This window comes from Bos mutus, chromosome 4, assembly GCF_027580195.1.
Source record: "Bos mutus isolate GX-2022 chromosome 4, NWIPB_WYAK_1.1, whole genome shotgun sequence".
Taxonomy (NCBI): Eukaryota; Metazoa; Chordata; class Mammalia; order Artiodactyla; family Bovidae; genus Bos; species Bos mutus.
The window spans coordinates 94,508,899-94,529,711 of NC_091620.1; the positions used below are offsets into that span (position 1 = coordinate 94,508,899).

The following is a 20,813-nucleotide window of genomic DNA, read 5'->3' on the forward strand; positions in this document are numbered from 1 at the left end:
TTAGACAGTGGCTAGGGAAGAGGTCATTTCTTAAAATAGTATGCACTGGTTGTGATGTGTTGCTATTGTTAAACCTTAAGCCAGAGATTAGACAAGATGTTGAGAACAAAGGCCGTCATTCTAGCTGATCTTAGTAGTTTAAACAAGGTAAGTACCAGCAGTGGATCAGAATATATAAATTCCATGTATTCAAGACTGCTGTTTAGGAAATTTTTAACACAGTAATGGAGAAAAGTGCCTAATTTAGTTTTGATATTTCCACTCAGATTTGCTGAAGTCTTTTGTTCATGATCTACTGAGGTGACAGGATTTCACTTAAAATAAGTAAAACTCATATCCATATTTTTAATCTTGTGTAGAAATACAATTAGGAGTAGTAAAATTTCACTGTAAATTTTTACTCATAAATAGGTCATTTGAGTTGAATTCCATCATGTTTGACAGAAGGAGGTATAATTGTTAGCATTTAGTACTCCAGGACATTTCTAAAGGGTCAAAATAAAAGTAATCAGTCTCTAAGAATTTTGCTCATCATGTGAATTATTACTCTGGCTGCATTTTGGGAAAGGAGAATGTAATACGTACGATCAGCTTGTAATAGTACTGATTGCATTAACCTTAACCCTAACCCTAATTTCGTTTCATGGAGAATTTCATTTGTTTCCTAAAAAAGAGTTTATTTCTTGTTCAACATGTTATTTGCTCATGACTGCCAATGGCTAATGTGTATTCAGTTTGTCCAAAAACATGTGAAATAGTAAATGTTTTATGACTACATTAGTGAGCCTGGTTCTCAGGCATTCTAAGGACAAAAAAAAAGAGGCTTTGAAACCGAAAATTATAGAGGCCAGGAAGTGATTTCCTGGTCATAAACATTGTTTTAAAATAGAGGAGAAAGGTGAGAGGCAGTCCTCTATGCAGGAATTCAGTCTTTAGTCATGGAATATGTCCTAACTCCCTTTACCCTCCAATCCAACCCCCCCCCAAACACACACACACACACACACATACATGCATGCACACTACCTCCCAACCCCATGTTGCACTGCTGTAGAAACAACAGAGTCAACTGGCAGCTCCCATGAACTTGTTGGAAACAGCCAAGGGATTCCTTCTCTTAATCAGATATAAATCTATTCAGGCAGGACGAGTAAGGAAGCTTTCTTTTCCCCCATTTTTCATCCCTACCTTAGAGAGCAATCTGGGCTCTGATTTTTCAGTTCATCTATTGACTTTGCCACTGAATTACTTGGATGTATCTTACTAGAGTCTGTTTACATTAGGTTTACTGGATCAGCTGCCATGATCAATTTAATCACACAGGTGTGATTAAATTTCCAAATTGTATTTATACAATTACTCCTTTGCATGCTTTCACATGTTAAAGATGTGAATAAATATTTGTTAGACAGTGTCTACAGTATTTCAAGTGTTCATATACAAATAGAAACAGTTGGAATATTAAATCTACAAATTCCAGATGTTTAGAGACATCTAGATATGTCACTGAAATATTTATTTTCATCCAGATGTTATGTGTTATGATTGTTTCTTCAAAAGACAGACATTTATGGTATTCTATAAATATGGGTAATAGCATCATGTAGATTCTACTTTCTATCAACATTTCGCCTCAGGCCATTTTAGGAAATTGTATGACAATCCAGATACATATTTCATTTGTGTTCTCCTGATGTATTGTGAACCCTTAGATGAACTTATACATAGAAGGCCATATGTGAATGACTGAATAAATTAAAGAGATAAAATGAATGTTTAACAAATACCAGGAATGATTCTCACAATATTTTTATTACAGAGAAATATTAGATTCCTAGATTCTGAAATACATCATTTAAGCAAATTAGTGACAATAAGATTCTCTGAGCTGTTTTCTTTACTAATATGTGAATAAATATTTTTATATTTATTTATATATTAGTTTGATCATGCAGGCAATGTGAATACAAAATACTTTAACTAAGGGATCAAAAGTGAGATTTCATAATAATCAGATATTCTGAACAGTAAGGTTTATAACTGAGCACCTTAAATGTTTATAACTAATAATATAGGTTATTATTTCATTTGTTATTTTTTATTATGAAGATTTTATTCAAAAATATTATCTTCATGTAGTCATCGATAGTCTACAAGTCTACTTTATATTGCTTTGATTTCATGAAAAATAGTATTTTTTCTTTACTCAGATTCTTATGGGAGAAATTTTTATCTGAGTTGTTCATCATACTACGAAACAAAATATACTTTATATGGAATCTTGCCTTAGAGCCAAACTTTAAAAAAGGAAATAATAAAAAATTAATTAACCAGCATTTCCAGAGAAATTGCAGATATGAGATAAATTGATTTTCAGTTCAGTTCAGTTGCTCAGTCATGTCCGACTCTTTGTGACCCCATGAATCACAGCACGCCAGGCCTCCCTGTCCATCACCAACTTCCAGAGTTCACTCAGACTCACATCCATCGAGTCGGTGATGCCATCCAGCCATCTCATCCTCTGTCATCCCCTTCTCCTCCTGCCCCCAATCCCTCCCAGCATCAGAATCTTTTCCAATGAGTCAACTCTTCGCATGAGGTGGCCAAAGCACTGGAGTTTCAGCTTTAGCATCATTCCTTCCAAAGAAATCCCAGGGCTCATCTCCTTCAGAATGGACTGGTTGGATCTCCTTGCAGTCCAAGGGACTCTCAAGAGTCTTCTCCAACACCACAGTTCAAAAGCATCAATTCTTCGGCACTCAGCTTTCTTCACAGTCCAACTCTCACATCCATACATGACCACAGGAAAAACCATAGCCTTGACTAGACAAACCTTTGTTGGCAAAGTAATGTCTCTGCTTTTCAATATACTATCTAGGTTGGTCATCACTTTCCTTTCAAGGAGTAAACGTCTTTTAATTTCATGGCTGCAATCACCATCCGCAGTGATTTTGGAGCCCCCAAAAATAAAGTCTGACACTGTTTCCACTGTCTCCCCATCTATTTCCCATGAAGTGATGGGACCAGATGTTTTAAGCCCAAATAAAGCAATAAAAGTTTGCAAAATTTATATATCATACTCCAAGATGGGCAGATTTGTTATAGTTGTACGCAAAATATTTGATGATACAGTGTCCCAGCTCCTAAGGTACTACTCTAGGTTACTAGGACAAAAAAAGCAGAGGAACAGAGGATGCCAGTAGCAATAACATCATGAGATTCCCAGAGGAGGGAAATGGTTTTCTATAATAATTGTGTGGCAACAAAGCAGTGTGCGACATTGATGTAGGGGTGGGTTCATGCCATCTTATGGACCATTCGGGGAATCTCTTATTAGGGGATTAGCAATGACACCAACTACAACTGCAAGCAATTTAAGGATATTCTGTAAAAGATGAAGCTAATCTTTATGCATCTCAGTATATGCCAAAGGCCTCACATATAGCCCGTAAACTGCCCTTGCGGGCCGGAATTATTTCTTATTTACTTGTATACGTTCCTTGGTCTAACCCCTCTTACCTATTACTAAGCATGCAGTAATACTGAGTGTATGAATGAGTGAATAAATAGAGATTCCAAGTCATCAAGAAAGCATGAGATTAGTTTAACTATACTTAGTTTATAAATACAGATTTTTATATGAAACAAACTTGTAAACTTTAATCAAAATAATTTCCTTATTTTAAAAATTGTCAAGCATTTGAATGATTATTCTTTCGCTGTCTTACAAAAGTATTTTTTCAATCTAGCCAACAAAGCTGGATTATTAAGTGATAATAAATTAAACTATAAAGCTTCTTTATTTATAAAACCGTGGTGTTATTATTCTAATGGCAATATTGACATAATTTGAAATTGCTTTTATGGACTTGTTTTTAATACTGTGATGGTTGTGGAAAAATATATGCACCCCCAGATCTTCCTCTCCTTATTTTAGTTCGTCCCAATATTTCATAGTATGTTTGAAAATACATCTGGACACACTGAATTTCTGTACTTTTTCTTCACAATTTATAAGGTGTACTCATCACTGCATGTATTGCTGTTTTGTTCCATTACTAAATTCATGGAGTTCCCATATGAAATATGTAGCCTGATCCCTTGAGAAAATACATAAAGGTGTTAGAATTATTAGATTTATTATATAATCATCAAATGCTTTCACCTACATGCACACATCTATAAACCACGTATATATATGATGTGTGTGTGTGTGTGCTCAGTTAGGCTTGTTCCACTCTTTTGTGACCCCATGGATTGTAGCCCACCAGGCTCCTATATACACCGGACTCTGAAGGCAAAAATACTGGAGTGGATAGCCATTTCCTCCTCCAGGGGATCTTCCCAACCCAGAGACTGAACCCATGATTCTTGCATCTCTCACATTGGCAGAATTCTTTACCGCTGAGCCACTTGGGAAGCCCTTTAATGAAGTCTTTCATTAGTCTGTTTAAGAAAATGAAATGGCAAAATTTCACATGGTAGACACAGGAAACAACACAAAATAGCCTATACTGTTTCTAAAATCCATACCATCTTCTTACATTTTCCTCATGTCGAATTGCACATAACAGGTTTTATACTGGTATTACAGAATTACTGCACCCCTTCTCCTAAAAAAGGAAATAAGTGTAGATTTAACAAAATCTATTCTTCCCATTTTCTGCCAAGATTATTTTGGCTGGATATTTCACTCTTCAGTGACAATGATGATGATGTGTTTCTTCCATCTGGATTTGTCCATGGAGAAAATGTCTCTATGGAGAATCTTGAAAGGCTCATTATTCCAACAGTACAAATATGAAAATTGAGGCAGAGAGAAGTATAATTTTCTCAAATTCACGCAGAAGTGAAGCCAGAAGTAGAGCCCAATTCATGTGGAAAAGATCTAATGAAACATGCAATGTCAAGCTTACAGTGGTAATTAAATTGAGTAGTATAATTACTTAAATTACAGTACAGGAAGATAGTGTCATATTTACAAACCTAATTATATTGAGTAGGAGAATTATCTGAATGATACTAGTCATATGGATGGCATTCACATACTTTATATGCTTTACTTTTCTAACCTGAAGGCTTAAAATGTATAAGCTTGACATATAACAGGAACAAAACAAAATAAAATCAATTTGAAGCCAAACCAACCCCAGGTTTAAATTCTGGCACCACATTTACCTATTTTTGTGTTCTTCGGCAAGTCGTTTAAGCTTTAAGTCTCAACTTCCTCATCTATAAATATTCGTGTTTGGAAAGTGCATATGTAGCACCTATCGGTATAGTTGCTTAGCCCTGAGTAGATATGTGATTAAAAATCACATCTTATCATTTGGTTATTAAGTAACAATAACACAAGAATATCAATCCACTTGTTTTTAATCAATCTATTTTAGTAAAAATTCTGAGTTTCTACATTTTCTTATTTTTTTTAATTAAGTGGATAATATATATGTGGGTAATGTATAATACAAGATTTCAATTATAGTCTGATAGAACAACGAAAATGCAGAGTTGAGAAATGACATGGTTTAAAGATTTTTTTCGTGCCAGCAGCTGAGAAAACTGTACTCATTTTGATGGAGTATGGTTATTTATTGTGATTTGAAGACCACTGAAATAAATACAGGAGAAGGCAATGGCACCCCACTCTAGTACTGTTGCCCGGAAAACCCCATGGATGGAGGAGCCTGGTAGGCTGCAGTCCATGGGGTCGCTAAGAGTCAGACACGACTGAGTGACTTCACTTTCACTTTCCACTTCCATGCATTGGAGAAGGAAATGGCAATCCACTCCAGTGTTCTTGCCTGGAGAATCCCATGGACGGAGAAGCCTGGTAGGCTGCAGTCCATGGGGTCGCACAGAGTCGGACACGACTGAAGCGACTTGGCAGAAATAAATACATCTTTAGAAATATAGTATCTTTCTCTTTAGCTTCTCTTAGTACTTTGAATTTACAGCAATTGAGATTGTTTATAAAATGAAAATGGAGAATATTCAAAATATTCCTGGAGTAGAATATAACAGAACTATCTGTGTCAAATATGAAGACTTCCTATGAAATTATAATAATTAAGATGATTTTTTATGTCAAAAGGAGAGAATAACTGAGTGCATCAATAAAGCTATGCATGCATGGAAACTCGACATACGACAGTTGAAAACAATAATTTCTGGGAAAAGAGTGGACTATTTGTTAAATGGTCTTGGAACAACTTATACAACTGGAATAAAATAAATTTAGAAATTTTCTTTGCTATATACTAAAATCAATAGTCAGAGTTAAGCACTTAACTTCGATTTGAAAAGCAAACCTTAAAACTTTTTAAAAGAAGACATAGAAGAGTACCTTAATGGTCTCAGAAGAAAGATTTTTAATGAAGACATGAAAAAGATAGTCATAACACAAACATTTGATAAATTTGAATATAATAAATTTTAGAGTTTCTGATCATCAAAAGATACCCAAAAGGTCAAAAGATACCCAAGGAAAGGAAAAGGACACACTATAAACTAATATATTGTAATAACAGCCATATAACCCCAAAGCATTAAATTAGCATCTGGAACATATTTTATGAGTCCATAAGGAATGCAACTGAACAACAAAATAAGGAATGAAATTAAATCAAAAAACATTCACTGCAACCCAAAGATGTGGAGGCATTTCACAAAAGAAGAGATACAAATGGATCATAAACACTTAAAGATGCTTTACCTTATTAGTAATCAGGAAATGGAAAATTAGAACATGGTGAGATAACATTTATGGTCATTATATTGGAAAAAACTTTACTTACAAATCCAAATAGTGACACTAAGATGTGGATCGATAAGAACTCTTACACTCTGGACTGTGAAAATTGATGAAACTTTAGAAAATAATTTTTCTATATTATCACATTAAATTCAACGTTCATATACCCTGTGGCCCACTCATGGAAAATCCTGGATGTATACTCAGAGAAGTTCTATCACACGTTTATCACAGCATAACTGCAAGAATATTTATAACAATCAATTATAAAAGAAAAAATAGTTCAAGTGTCTATGAACAAGGGAATGGGTGGGTGCACAGTGATATATTCACAGAGTGGAATTGCACACAATCATAAGAAGAGAATGCCATGCCTTGAATCAACATGGATTAGGCAAGAAACCTAGAGTTAATGGTATGTATAGTATAGATAAACAACGAGGTCCTACTTTATAGCACAAGGAACTATATTCAATATCATGTGATAAACTATAAAGGAAAAGAATATGAAAAAGAATGTGTAACCGAGTCACAGTAAAAACCCAACAGTGTAAAACAGCTAGCAGTCAGTCAGTTCAGTCGCTCAGTCGTGTCCGACTCTTTGCGACCCCATGAACCGCAGCACGCCAGGCCTCCCTGTCCATCACCAACGCCAGGAGTCCACCCAAACCCACGTCCATCCACTCGATGGTGCCACCCAACCGTCTCATCCTCTGTCGTCCCCTTCTCCTCCTGCCCTCAATCTTTCCCAGAATCAGGGTCTATACTTCAATAAAAAGAAAGAAACCAAATAAAATGGGACAATATTAAAAAAAAGAAAAAACATGTCTTATAGTTAAAAGCATTCCATTTTGATAAACCTAAAAGACAAGAAGAATTAAACAGTACTTTTTAGGGTCCATGTGTGGTGAGAAAAGCTGTTGTCTCTGTTTATTTGTTTCAAATAAAGGCTTGGGCTCCGTGTGCTCAGTTGCATCAGACTGTTTACAGCCCTTTTCACTGTAGCCCGCCAGGCTCCTCTGTCCGTGGGATTTCCCAGTCAGGAATACTGGAGTGGGTTGCCATTTCCTCCTCCAGGGGATCTTGCTGACCCAGGGATCAAACCTACGTTCCTGAGTCTCCTGCATTGCAGGCAGATTCTATACCCACTGAGCCATCGAGGAAGCCCAAATAAAGGCTTAGGGATGATAAACACAAAATTCAGGCTTGTGGTAACTTTAAGTGGAGTAGGCAGAGAATGTAAAAAGAACACTTAGCTTACTTAGCTTAATAATATACAAAGATGAGTGAAGTAAGCCAGAAGGAAAAACACCAATACAGTATACTAACGCATATATATGGAATTTAGAAAGATGATAACAATAACCCTGTGTACGAGACAGCAAAAGAGACATTGATGTATGGAACAATCTTATGGACTCTATGGGAGAGGGAGAGGGTGGGAAGATTTGGGAGAATGGCATTGAAACATGTAAAATATCATGTATGAAACGAGATGCCAGTCCAGGTTCAATGCACGATACTGGATGCTTGGGGCTAGTGCACGGGGACGACCCAGAGGGATGGTATGGGGAGGGAGGAGGGAGGAGGGTTCAGGATGGGGAACACATGTATACCTGTGGCGGATTCATTTTGATATTTGGCAAAATAATACAATTATGTAAAGTTTAAAAATAAAATTTAAAAAAACAACAAAAAAAAAAAAAAGTGCAATAGGAAAGGAACTAATTTCTTCCTAAAGAAGAAAATGAAATGATGCCATTATTATGATTGTGGCCCTGGATGGTCATTTAATGCATATGTACAATTTTTGTTTTATTATGTGCATGCATGCTAAATCACTTCTATCATATATTAGGTAACTTTAATTAAGATTTTAGAAGGAAAATATATCTCTACAAAGCTGATGTGATTAACATAATATACAAAGTATTAGCATTTAACAAGTATTAGTGAAAATTTTGGACAGCAAGGAGATCAAACCTGTCAGTCCTAAAGGAAATCAATATTCATTGGAAGGACTGATGCTGAAGCTGAAACTCCAATACTTTGGCTACGTGATGCGAAGAACTGACTCACTGGAAAAAAACCCTGATGCTGGACAAGACTGAGGGCAGAAGGAGAAGGGGACGACAGAGGATGAGATGGTTGGGTGGAATCATTGACTCAATGGACATGAGTTTGAGCAAGCTCTGGGAGATGTTGAAGGACAGGAAAGCCTGGTGTGCTGCAGTCCAAGTGGTCACAGAGTCAAACACCACTGAGCAATTAAACAGCAGTACCAGGGACAATTTCTGATCTTGTTTTGAGGAAATCAGAATCACATATTTGTAATGTAAAATCAAAGTATTAAGGGAGGAGAAAAAGCATAGTTCAGAAGAAGATGGACTCACTCTGAGGTGAAATGGCCAAATCAAGCTCTGTGAGTGCAGCAGTGGACTGCAGGGGCACAGAATGACGTTCCAGACGGAGCTTCATCAGTAGCTCCCTGAGTATACTTTACATCGGTCCAGGAATTGACAGCAGGGGGAGGGGGCAAAGTGGGTGTTGTTTGACCAAAACAATTACTGAATGGTAGTTCTAATGCACAGAAACTCTTCATAAACTAAATACCTTTGAACAACCTAAAATGATACAGTACGTTCCCATCTATTCTTTTACATGCTGTGTCATAAAATGGGCTTCCCAGGCGGGCTAGTGGTAAAGAACCTGCCTGCTAGTACAGGAGATGTAAATGATGGGGTTTTGATCACACACTTCAGTATTCTTGCCTGGAGGATCCCATGGACAGAGGAGCTTGCAGGGCTGCGGTCCTTTGGGTCACACAGAGTTGGACACGAGGGAAGCAGCTTTGTTGTTGTTCAGTCACTCGGTCGTGTCCGACTCTTTGCGACCCCATAGACTGCAGCTCGCCAGGCTTCCTTGTCCTTCACCATCTCCCGGAGCTTGCTCAAACTCATGTCAATTGAATCAGTGATGCCGTCCAACCATCTCATCCTCTGTTGTCCCCTTCTCCTGCCTTCAATCTTTCCAAGCATCAGGGTCTTTTGAAGCGACTTAGCACATGTCATAAAATACAAAATACAGGACTTGGGACCTTCTGAATGTTTTAAAATTACTATGAACATGGGCCCTGATTAAATTCAATGGTGACTTATTTTCATATTCATTACTTCACAGTGTATTTGTAAAAGCTTTTGAAAAGCCATTTTTTTCCATTGATGACCAAAATGGAAGAAAAAAATTTGTCCATTTCACTTTCTTTCTTTCTTTCACTTGTTCCCTTTCTTTGTTAAAGGTGAAAGTGTGGTTCCAGAACAGGCGAATGAAGTGGAAGAGGGTAAAAGGAGGACAGCAAGGTGCTGCCGCTCGAGAAAAGGAACTGGTGAATGTGAAAAAGGGAACACTCCTCCCTTCAGAGCTCTCGGGAATCGGTGCAGCCACCCTCCAGCAAACAGGGGACTCGCTAGCAAATGAAGACAGCCACGACAGTGACCACAGCTCTGAGCATGCACACTTATGATACAGACAGAGGGGATCAGCTCCATTCTCAGGAAAGAAATGTTATGATGGCAAGCCTTACTCGAACATCGTTTACACAGAGAGAGGACTATGACCTTGATTTTTAATATTATTAAGTTCAGGCATCCCGAGTCTGTTTTTCATGATTTATAGAGGGTTTACACTAAGTGCCACTTACGAAAGATGCTTCCACAGAGAAGATGGAGGTGAACTTGCTTTGAATATTCCAGAGGTGTTGGTCGTGTGTATGACAGTGAGCAGCCTTTGTGTTTGCTTTTGCTTGCACTGAAAATTAAATTGCTATCAAGAGCAAACTATGAAGCATTTGTATTGAAGGTGCCTCCAGAGTGAAGATACAGAAGATGAATTGGCTTTGAACATTGCAGATGTCCGAGGTCATGTGTGTGACAGTGGGCAGGTATTTGCTCTCGCTTGCACTGACAATTACATTACTATTCAAGAATAAACCATGAACCATTTTTATCCCAAACAGCCACAGTGCCTGAAATCATTCTTAAGTGGGTTAAAAAAAATGTATTTTAACTCTGTATATATTACCCTTAAGTCATTTTCCTGTCTTCACTACGTTTAGCAACGCATTCATATTAGCTGATGAAAATAGCCACTCACGATGACAAACAGAACCAGCTTCTTGTATTTTTATACATTTTGTCATCCCAGAAACAATCAGCATGTGCTTACTTGTGTTCAAGTAGAGAAAAATACATTAGAGTCTGATAGGGAATATTCTTGTACCACAGACAAAACAAATCTTATGTTGCATTTTCTATCAACTGCTGCTAATACATTATTATACAACTTACCTAGCTCCTCAATTCTTCCTATCTATAGCTTGGAAAAAAAAATTTAGGATCATAGGCAAATCAGTTACTTGCAGAAAGAGCTTTTGTATGACAGACATTGTCTGATTTTATTTCTATAAAATGTTAGCTATTGTGAATATGATTTAATTAACAAGAAAAAGGGTTTCCCCCCGATTGGCGATGGTAATAGACAACTTGCAAAAGAAAATTGATTCCTCAAGTCGGTAGAAGGTAAAATTCTGAATGTCTTCAAATTAAGTGAAAACACATTTTTTTCATATATGATGTATTCATGCAGAACAACAATTTTTGTATTTTGTAAAAAAAGTATGTTAAATAAATGATCCTTTGTAAATAATTTTGGTCTTCCTACTGTGATTTCCTATGTTTACAAGCTTTACTGTAAATACTTCAGAAACTCCCCAATTCATGTGCACTTGTGTAAAAGCAGGTGATCATAATTAGTGAATCATCTACATTTTTATTTCTGAAAATTTTTATTATGAAAAAATCCTTGTGTAATAAAAAAGCATCTGAGAATAGGCATATGGTAAGCCATTTCCCTGAACTGAAGAATATGCCAAATAGATTTCATTGTGTGTTTTATGAAATAAAAGGAGAATAATATTATTCACTACAATGAGAGAAACCAGTCATATATTTTTAAGCTTATGTATAATAGACATGAATTCATCCAAGAATTGTTTTTACACAAAAATATCCAGAGTTTTTCATGTGAAAATAAGCTCCATAAGCTAATCTGAATTCTCAGCCCTAGAGGAAATTACCAATATAAGACGTCCAGGGCTATACTGACTTAATGTGCTTGGTATCAAGCAGATTGTGCATACATTGGATACCTACATCCTACTTAATAACTTTATGGCACTGTTCTTCATGTGTCCAATATTTTAACCACAAATATTTGGAAATATCCAGCAGTTCCTCCTACCCTCTGATTAATTAGGAATAAAAATAAAGAACACTAATCTGTAGAAATTTCCCAAAACCTTATTATTTGATTTCATTTGCTTTAGAAATGTGAGACTGATAAAAAAATACATTTGGTTGATTTTAATTTGCTTGCTGCTGCTAAGTCGCTTCAGTCGTGTCCAACTCTGTGCAACCCCATAGATGGCAGCTCACCAGGCTCCCCCGTCCCTGGGATTCTCCAGGCAAGAACAATGGAGTGGGTTGCCATTTCCTTCTCCAGTGCATGAAAGTGAAAAGTGAAAGCGAAGTCGCTCAGTCGTGTCCGACCCTCAGCGACCCCATGGACTGCAGCCTTCCAGGCTCCTCCATCCATGGGATTTTCCAGGCAAGAGTACTGGAGTGGGGTGGCATTGCCTTCTCTGCTTAGTCTAGTATGATATATACAAAGCATTCAAGAAATAAAATGATTTGATTGTTTATATCACATTTTCCCCTTTGCATAATAAATTTTATCATAGCAGTTAACAATATTTCTAAATTAACTGGAGAGGGCAGGGCTCAGATTAACATCTTCCAGGCAGAAAACAGACACTCTTCTATCAATTACTTGAATGAATACACATTACATTTGTACTGATGACATCTACTTGGGGGGATTGACTTTCTTATTGTAGAATTTAAATTCAAAGCATCTCGACAAATTGAAGAAGTGGAAAGATAAAAATTAAATTGAGTTCTATAGGTACAAAGTGGAGAATAATTCATTTTAGCAGGAAAATAATTTCCAGAAATAGGAGGAAAGTACAGCTTCAGTTCAGTTCAGTCGCTCAGTCGTGTCCGACTCTTTGCGACCCCATGAATCGCAGCACACCAGGCCTCCTTAGGAGTAGCTAAAAGGAAAGTTAAGGACCATGGCCAAATAGAAATTATAATTTAGCATGATAAATGAAATAGGAAAAAGTAATTCTGAATTGGTATGACATTTAGGAAATGTGAAGCATTTGTATTGTGGACATGCCTTTATTAGGGAGTTGTGAGCTGTTCTAAAATGATGTAATGAAATTTGACTACAGAGAACATTAAGAATCACCAGACACGATAGGCTGCTGGCTGACCAAAAGGGGGCATCATTTTTATTCACAGCGTATTAAAATGATACACCACATAAGATGCTTGAACACTTGAGCAAAATAATGACACACTGATAGGTAACCAAGCAAGCTAGATTAATTTTCATTGGAAAAACTGTCTTTTTAGAATATTTTTGTATTATCTTAAAAGAGGCGCCTGTTTGCTAGACAATAACTCAGTATCCTTGCTGTAAGGGAACTTAAGACATTCTCACATAGTATCAGGTTTAATTTATTCCAGAAATGACAGCATTTTAAAGAACTTTACTTGTTTTGATTTTCCACTAGGATCCTGGCTTCCATGGTATCTTTTCACATAATGCCCTTTCCATACAATTCTGTGTCAGACTTTGTAACTCTGTAGGAATTTATAATGACATGAAAGTACTTTTCTCTGAAAATAGTATGGAGTCATGGTTAGAGTGATTTTTCACCACAGGATTTAAAGGGACAAACACTACAAAGCTTTTCCAAAAACTGATACACATATTGTTACCTCATTATTAATATGATCCCAATTACTTCCTACTTCCCATACTCACCTATGGTTGTTAGCCTATATGTTCCTCTTCAGAGGCTTGAGAACCAAGCTTGCCATTTTTTTTTTTAAACAAACTAAACTCACTTAAAATAACCCCAACCACAGTTTTAGTATATTCCTGAAGGACATTACATAAAATAAGTGTGGAAATGACTTGTGAAATGTTCAGTTTGACGACAGACCACCACAGGTCAGATTGATTAAATGAAATGATGCTTAATTGTGACCACACTCTTATCTGGTAGCCTCATGAAGACTCTAGCAGAATCCTTACTGTTACCCTGATTACTAAAATGTATTAGTGACATGAAATTGTGCAGGCCTCTTTAACTGGATTTAGGCTTACTTAGCAATGTTTAAATCATGTGTAGATGTTTCCTGAGGAGAAATGCTGTGCATGTGTTCTCAGAATATACATAGGTAACAGAAAGTTTTTATTACACAAATTTTAGAAAGTATTTATCAGTAAAAATGTATATTTTGAGTAGTAGTTGAAACAGCATACACGCTGCTCTGTAAACTGTTTGGTTTAGTTTTAATAATATAAGCTTATTTAATACCTAAATAGTATTTCTTTAAGTGGATGCAGTATGCAATATTTAATACATCCCTTATAGTGAATATTTACTGCCTCCCCCAAGTATTCCCTACATAGTATTGAAATGAACTACTTTTTACATTCCTCTTTGCAAAATCTGATTTTTCTCATGAAGTGATTTTATAAGAAGTAGGTTATTTGGGACAAGGAAGTGTGCTTGTTGTTATGAATTTTTATACAGATTGCTGATTTCCCACCTAAAAATATCCACTTACATACCTACACTTATTTCACTATATTTATGGCAATAATAACCATCATAGTTCTTATTACTTCTAAGCTGAAGGAAAGCATGTTTTAATTTGCTTTTAATTTCTAATAATGTTGAACATCTTATTGTGCTTATTGACAATTATATTTTTAAAATCATTGCTCAGATCCTTAGTACTTTTTAATTGGTCTGTTTGTTTTACTGATTAATTGATAAGGTTTTACATATTAAATGTATTAATTTTCTGTCGAATATTAGATGCCTATAAAATTATGAAATGAAAAATTCTCAATTTTACTATTTCAGTTGCAAAAACAGTAATTACTATAAGAAAAAAAGCCTCATTTCTTACAAAAAACCATAGACCAAATGAATGTATATTTTATTTTATTCACAGTCAATGAAAGTGAAAGTGAAGTCACTCAGTCATGTCTGACTCTTTGCAATCCCATGGACTGTAGCCTACCAGGCTCCTCCGTCCATGGGATTTTCCAGGCAAGAGTACTGAAATGGGTTGCCATTTTCTTTTGCAGAGGATCTTCCCTACCCAGGGATTGAACCCAGGTCTCCCGCATTGTAGGCAGACACTTTACTGTCTGAGCCACCAGGGAAGTCAAAATTTTCACCTTTATTAAAAATTAAACATTTTAAATTAAAATTAAACATTTTAATTAAAAATTAAACATTTTAATTAAAAATTAAACATTAAAATTTTAATTAAAATTTTAAATTAAAAATCAGTCTATTTTTGCCTTTATTAAAGCATCATTTTAAATATAAAATAGTTACACTGTTCCATGTAATAAGAGACTGTGCATATGATATCTTGATATTAACAAATATAATAATTATTCAAAAATTTTGGACTTCTGGCTTAAGGAAAATAGCAATAACAAAAACAAAACTCAACATTTCCATTAAAACATTTTCTCCCTCTACTGGCAGTAGTAAGCTTACGAAAATATACAATAAACACCATTTTTCTCTCTTAAAAAATAGGAAAATTTAAACTACATAATGACAAGTATTTCTAATGAGAAATACTTTACAAATAAAAGTTCTTCTAGAAGTTACCAGTCATGTCTTCTAAGCAAGTCACATAGCCATTGATAAAACACTGGATGATACAATTGCAAAGATTAAAAAAAAATACCTTTAAGAAGTATGAATGCAGTAAACTTTCCTTGATTGCAATGAAAACAGACAGGGAGGAGAGGGGAATGTGAACTGAGCCCTTAAAAAGAAGAAACAGTTATTTTAAGAAAAACTTTTTCTTGATCTTTAATTATTTTTTTAAAATAGCAATCAAAACTGACTTCCAGATATATTAAAGAGCCTGTGTGATTGCCAACATTATTTATGAAATTACTGGTGATAATTAATTGTAATTTTTAATAAATAAAATTATTTATTAAAATTTTCCTAGTGCTTGCAAGGCATTACAGAAGTTGCTATGACAGCCAAATAGAAATCATTTCTCATTCCTCATTAAGTTTTTTTTTAAAGCATATTAAACCTAATGACAAAATTTAAATTATTAAAGAATAGCCTTATGGAGAAACCTATGTACCATTCTGATACTGTAGAATTGGTAAATCAAAGAACTTATTCAAAATTATTTTGCCTTAAATTTTCTTTATTTTTTCCCAAGGTTTCTTAGTCAATATTTGGTTATTAGTCAATTCAATTCACTCAATCAATAAATATGTGTATACTAATTACATGTAGTGCTCTGTGCCATCATCATTTTATATATTGTGTTATTGATTTCTGTTCATATATTCCTTCATCTTAAAGCGCATTTGAAATGACTGTGTATTTAACACTTCTATATATTTACTCGGTTCCACACTTCTATATACTTAACTGCATTTGGTTAATGCAGAAACCCATTTACATCCCTTGAGTGCTGGGTAAGGACAGTCAAGGTGTCTTTAAGAGAGGAAGCACTTAATGAGGGCTGGCTCACATCTATTATTCATCATTTCTACGTATTTTACTATCATTATGGGTTTCCTAGGTGCCCCAGTGGTAAAGAATCCACTTACCAATGCAAGAGATGCTGGTTTGATCCCTGGGTCGAGAAAATCCCCTGGAGAAGGAAATGGCAACCCACTCCAGTATTCTTGCCTGGACAGAGGAGCCTGGCGGGCTACAGTCCATGGAATCAGGAAGAGCTGGACATGACTAAGCACATGCACAATTATCATTAGATTTCTGCCAACAGATTTTTCAAGTACTGTAGCAAAACCAATGATGAACATGACCATTAATGCTCCATATATTGAAATTTACTTTAATCATTTATTTTATTCCTGCTTCTTACTCAGAAAATATAATTTTTTTTTAAGTTTGTTAGACCATTACATGGAACTTTATTAGAGCACACAAAAAATTTGTTCCTTGTACTTTTTTTAGATATTTGAGGGTAGCTACAGTTTCCTTTGTCATTCTTTCCAATGATAACCAAATTATAAAAAATAATTTAAAAGTGACTTTTAAAGATTCAAAGTAATTTTGATGAACGTATTTAAAGTTAAAGAAAGTTTACTCACAATTAAAAAAATGATTTCATTAATAAATTTCTATGAAATTTGAAGTTACAGGTGTTTCTCTGCGCAGAAAGACAGAAGAATGCAGTGGTCCTACGCTGAAGTCAATTACAAATTATTTAGGGAAATTAAACACATGAAAATAGTTGTCCTTCTCATTTGTATTCTTTTGCTATATTCAATTCTCCACACTGCAGTCCTTTTAAAATGCAAATAAGATTAATAAGTGGCTCATGGTGACTCTTGCAAATATAAAATTTCAAGTAAAAGCTGCAGTCCATAATGAAACCTTTGCAGATATTTTTAAAAGGCAAATCAGATCATGTCCTCCTTTTGCATACAATACCAAAACCTCTACCTGGGCTCCAGACAGTCAAATCTGACTACAAACTGGTGACTTGTCTGCCAATACTTTTTTGCACGGTCTCAGCTTCAAGCACTCTTGGCTACCTGCCTACCCTTGACCACGCTGAGTTCATGCTTCTCCCATTCAGGCCTGCATTCCCTAATCCCTCTGCCTGGAATGCTCTGACCACATATGCCTTGGACTTACTCCCTCACTTCCTTTAGACCTCCACTTCCTTATATAGGCAATCCCTGATCTTAAATAAAATGGCACCACCCCTCACATTCTACCCCTTTAAATAGTATTATTTTTTCTTTATTTTAAAAATATTTATTTATTTATCTGTGATGGATCGCAGTTGCATCACATGGGATCTTCCTTGCAACAGGCCAGTTCTTTAGTTCTGGCAATGTGAACTCTTAGTTGCAGCATGTGGGAGCTAGCTCCCTGACTAGGGATGGAATCCGGGCCCTCTGCATTGGGAGTGCAGAGTTTTAGCCATTGGACCGCCAGGAAGTCCCCAGGTTTGGTTCAGTTGGTTTGTTTTTCAGCTGTTAGGTAAGTATCTACTGATTTTTTACCCTTATTGATTACAGGCTTCCTGAGAGCAAGGACTGTGTCTTGGATTCATTACTCTGTCTCTAGCACCTTGAACTGTCCTTGGAAACCACACTACCAGCCCATACCCTGAATCCATGTGAATTAGAAAGAAAGGACACTCCTGCCTCAAATTACTAGAACGTCACCACCTGTGACCAGAGTGTTCCTTGTAAAACTGCTTGGTAATTGTGAAGTAAGTGACATCCTCGGGTGGCAGGCAACCTGGGAGCATGATTTGCTCCATTATATAAACATCGCCCCTGAGCTGACAAGGTTGTTACTAGTTTCCTTTGCTCTACACGCAACAAGCCAAATGCTGAGAAACCAAGGTTTACAACCGAGAAAGAGTTTATGCACAAGGCCGTTAAACAAGGAAACGGAAAACAAGACTTAGCTCTGCTTCCCTGAAGCCAAGAGGGTTGCAATGTTTATGGAATGAGCAGGGATGAGGAGGGTGGTCCTCAGTTCAGTTCAGTCGCTCAGTCGTGCCCGACTCTTCGCGAACCCATGAATCGCAGCATGCCAGGCCTCCCTGTCCATCACCAACTCCCAGAGTCTACTCAAACTCACGTCAACTGAGTTCGTGATGCCATCCAGCCATCTCATCCTCTGATGTCTCCTTCTCCTCCTGCCCCCAGTCCCTCCCAGCATCAGGGTATTTTCCAATGAGTCAACTCTTCGCATGAGGTGGCCAAAGTATTGGGGAAAGGTGATTCGTGCAGAAAGAGGTGAGGTCATCTGCGCAGGCGCATTGGGTTGCTCACCTCTGCATATTTTAAATGGAGGTGCCCAGAAGGATCTGAGGGTGGAGTTTTCTAGTCCTCTGCCTTCCAAAGGCCATTCATGAGACACCACTCAGGTCAGTTTTAGGATCAGCGGTCCCAACTGGTCTTATCCAGCTCGCAGTGGAGAAGAGCTGACTCCGAGTTCCTATGGAACAGCTGGGCTATGTGAAGCTGAGCAGGTAGGCAATTAGAGGAAAAGAGGAAAAATAGCTAACACCGGCTCCTTAAAAGCACAGGGGTTTTTACGGGCGGTTACTATATCTGTTATTCTGCAGGACAAGCTCAAGAATTCCTGTTAGCCATCAGCTTCTGTTAAATCTGTGGGGCAGGGTTCAGTTGTAGCAAGAATATTGGTTGAATTAATTCATGAGTGAAATGACATGACGTCCATTCAAAGATATACCTGTAGATCTAAATTTGTTTAAAATGTCGCTCAGGAACACTTTCTTACTGGGTAGTCTGTGGGTGTCATAATTCAAAACAAAAATGTAGTTATAGTCTTTGAAATTGTACTAAAAATATATGAAGTCGGATGAGAAAAAAACTAGAAAGAAAAGTTAAGGAGAATAGGCTTTAGCAGATGTTCATTTGGACAGAAAAGGGAAAATTTTCCTTTTGCTCAGATGCCTGTCTTGAAATTCTCACAATTTTTTTGCAGACATTTTGGCTGGTTTCCAAACATACATCATTGCTTGTCTGGTATGAGGAATGCCATCTGTGCTCTATGGAAATCCTTTTTTAAAAATGGACTGCTAATTATACTCCAGGCAGGTGCTGTTAAAGTGAAATCAGGTGTCAAGCTTACAATTGTCTAAAATGACTATGCTATATTGAAAAAGAATGGCAAAGCATATTGTAAAATGGAATTTAAGCATAACATGTAAGTGTTCCATTTTTGGGGTGTTGCAAAGGTCAGATTGCAGAGCAAAGCTGTAAAACTTTCAAATTACTTCCACCATCAACAATGGCATAAAGCTTTAATTTAAATAAACGATATAGACTACATCAAAGTTACATATTTCCTCACTGAAATACCTCCCAATTATTTTTTTTATGAAAAATATATGAAGGAGGAACAGTGAGCTGAAGAGTGTGACTACCAATTCCAAAGTAAACACATTTTGGAAAATTAGACGAAATTAAAATTTTATGGTAATTAAATGGAACCCATTATATTATCAGAATAAATAGACTCAGTGGCATGTTTTAGGCCCCTGCAGGGCAAAATAACCAATTTATTTTTCTTAAATATATTAATTAAGTAGAATTATTATAGGCTTTCACAGTTAGACTACAGATTTACAATGACATACTCATTTGATAGAGTGCTAAGCAAGATAGAAAAACATCTCAAATTTTGAAGTTTGGGTATGCTGCTGCTGCTGCTAAGTCGCTTCAGTTGTGTCCGACTCTGTGCGACCCTGTAGACGGAAGCCCACCAGGCTACCCTGTCCCTGGGATTCTCCAGGCAAGAACACTGGAGTGGGCCGCCATTTCCTTCTCCAATGCGTGAAAGGGAAAAGTGAAAGTGAAGTCACTCAGTCGTGTCTGACTCTTAGCGACCCCATGGACTGCAGCCTACCAGGCTCTGCCATCCATGGGATTTTCCAGGCAAGAGTACTGGAGTGGGGTACCATTGCCTTCTCCAAGTTTGGGTATAAATGTATCTAATACAAAAAAATGTCATCATCATTATAAGAATCTAACTTTGTCATTGCTTATGATGTGTGATCTATTTCCCTTTTGCAATATGGTTAATATTGAACTGTACTAATACATTATATCATTTAATCCTGATAGCAACCCTATTAGAGTCTAGTATTATCTTAGGCTACAGATGAGATCATTGAAGCTTAGCCAGTTAAAGCATCTTGCCTAAACCCACATGCCACTAAGTGGGTTTTATAGTCAAATCTGTTGAACCCCAAAGCTTGTGCTTTGACCACTCCAAAAATAGCCTCTTCCTACGGACATAGCAACTTAACAACAACAACAAAACAGATATATTAAGTAGAAG

At 36.5% G+C, this 20,813-nt stretch overlaps 1 protein-coding gene across 1 annotated transcript in view; it reads left to right on the top strand.

Annotated features, from left to right (window-relative positions):
* Nucleotides 1-11,458, top strand: part of MEOX2 (mesenchyme homeobox 2) — a 75,784-nt gene extending 64,326 nt beyond the window's left edge. The window contains exon 3 of the mRNA XM_005897367.2: nucleotides 10,053-11,458. Coding sequence (XP_005897429.1) covers nucleotides 10,053-10,277 — 225 coding nt within the window. The 3' untranslated portion in view covers nucleotides 10,278-11,458. The remainder of the gene's footprint in view (nucleotides 1-10,052) is intronic.
* Nucleotides 11,459-20,813: the final 9,355 nt, after the last annotated feature.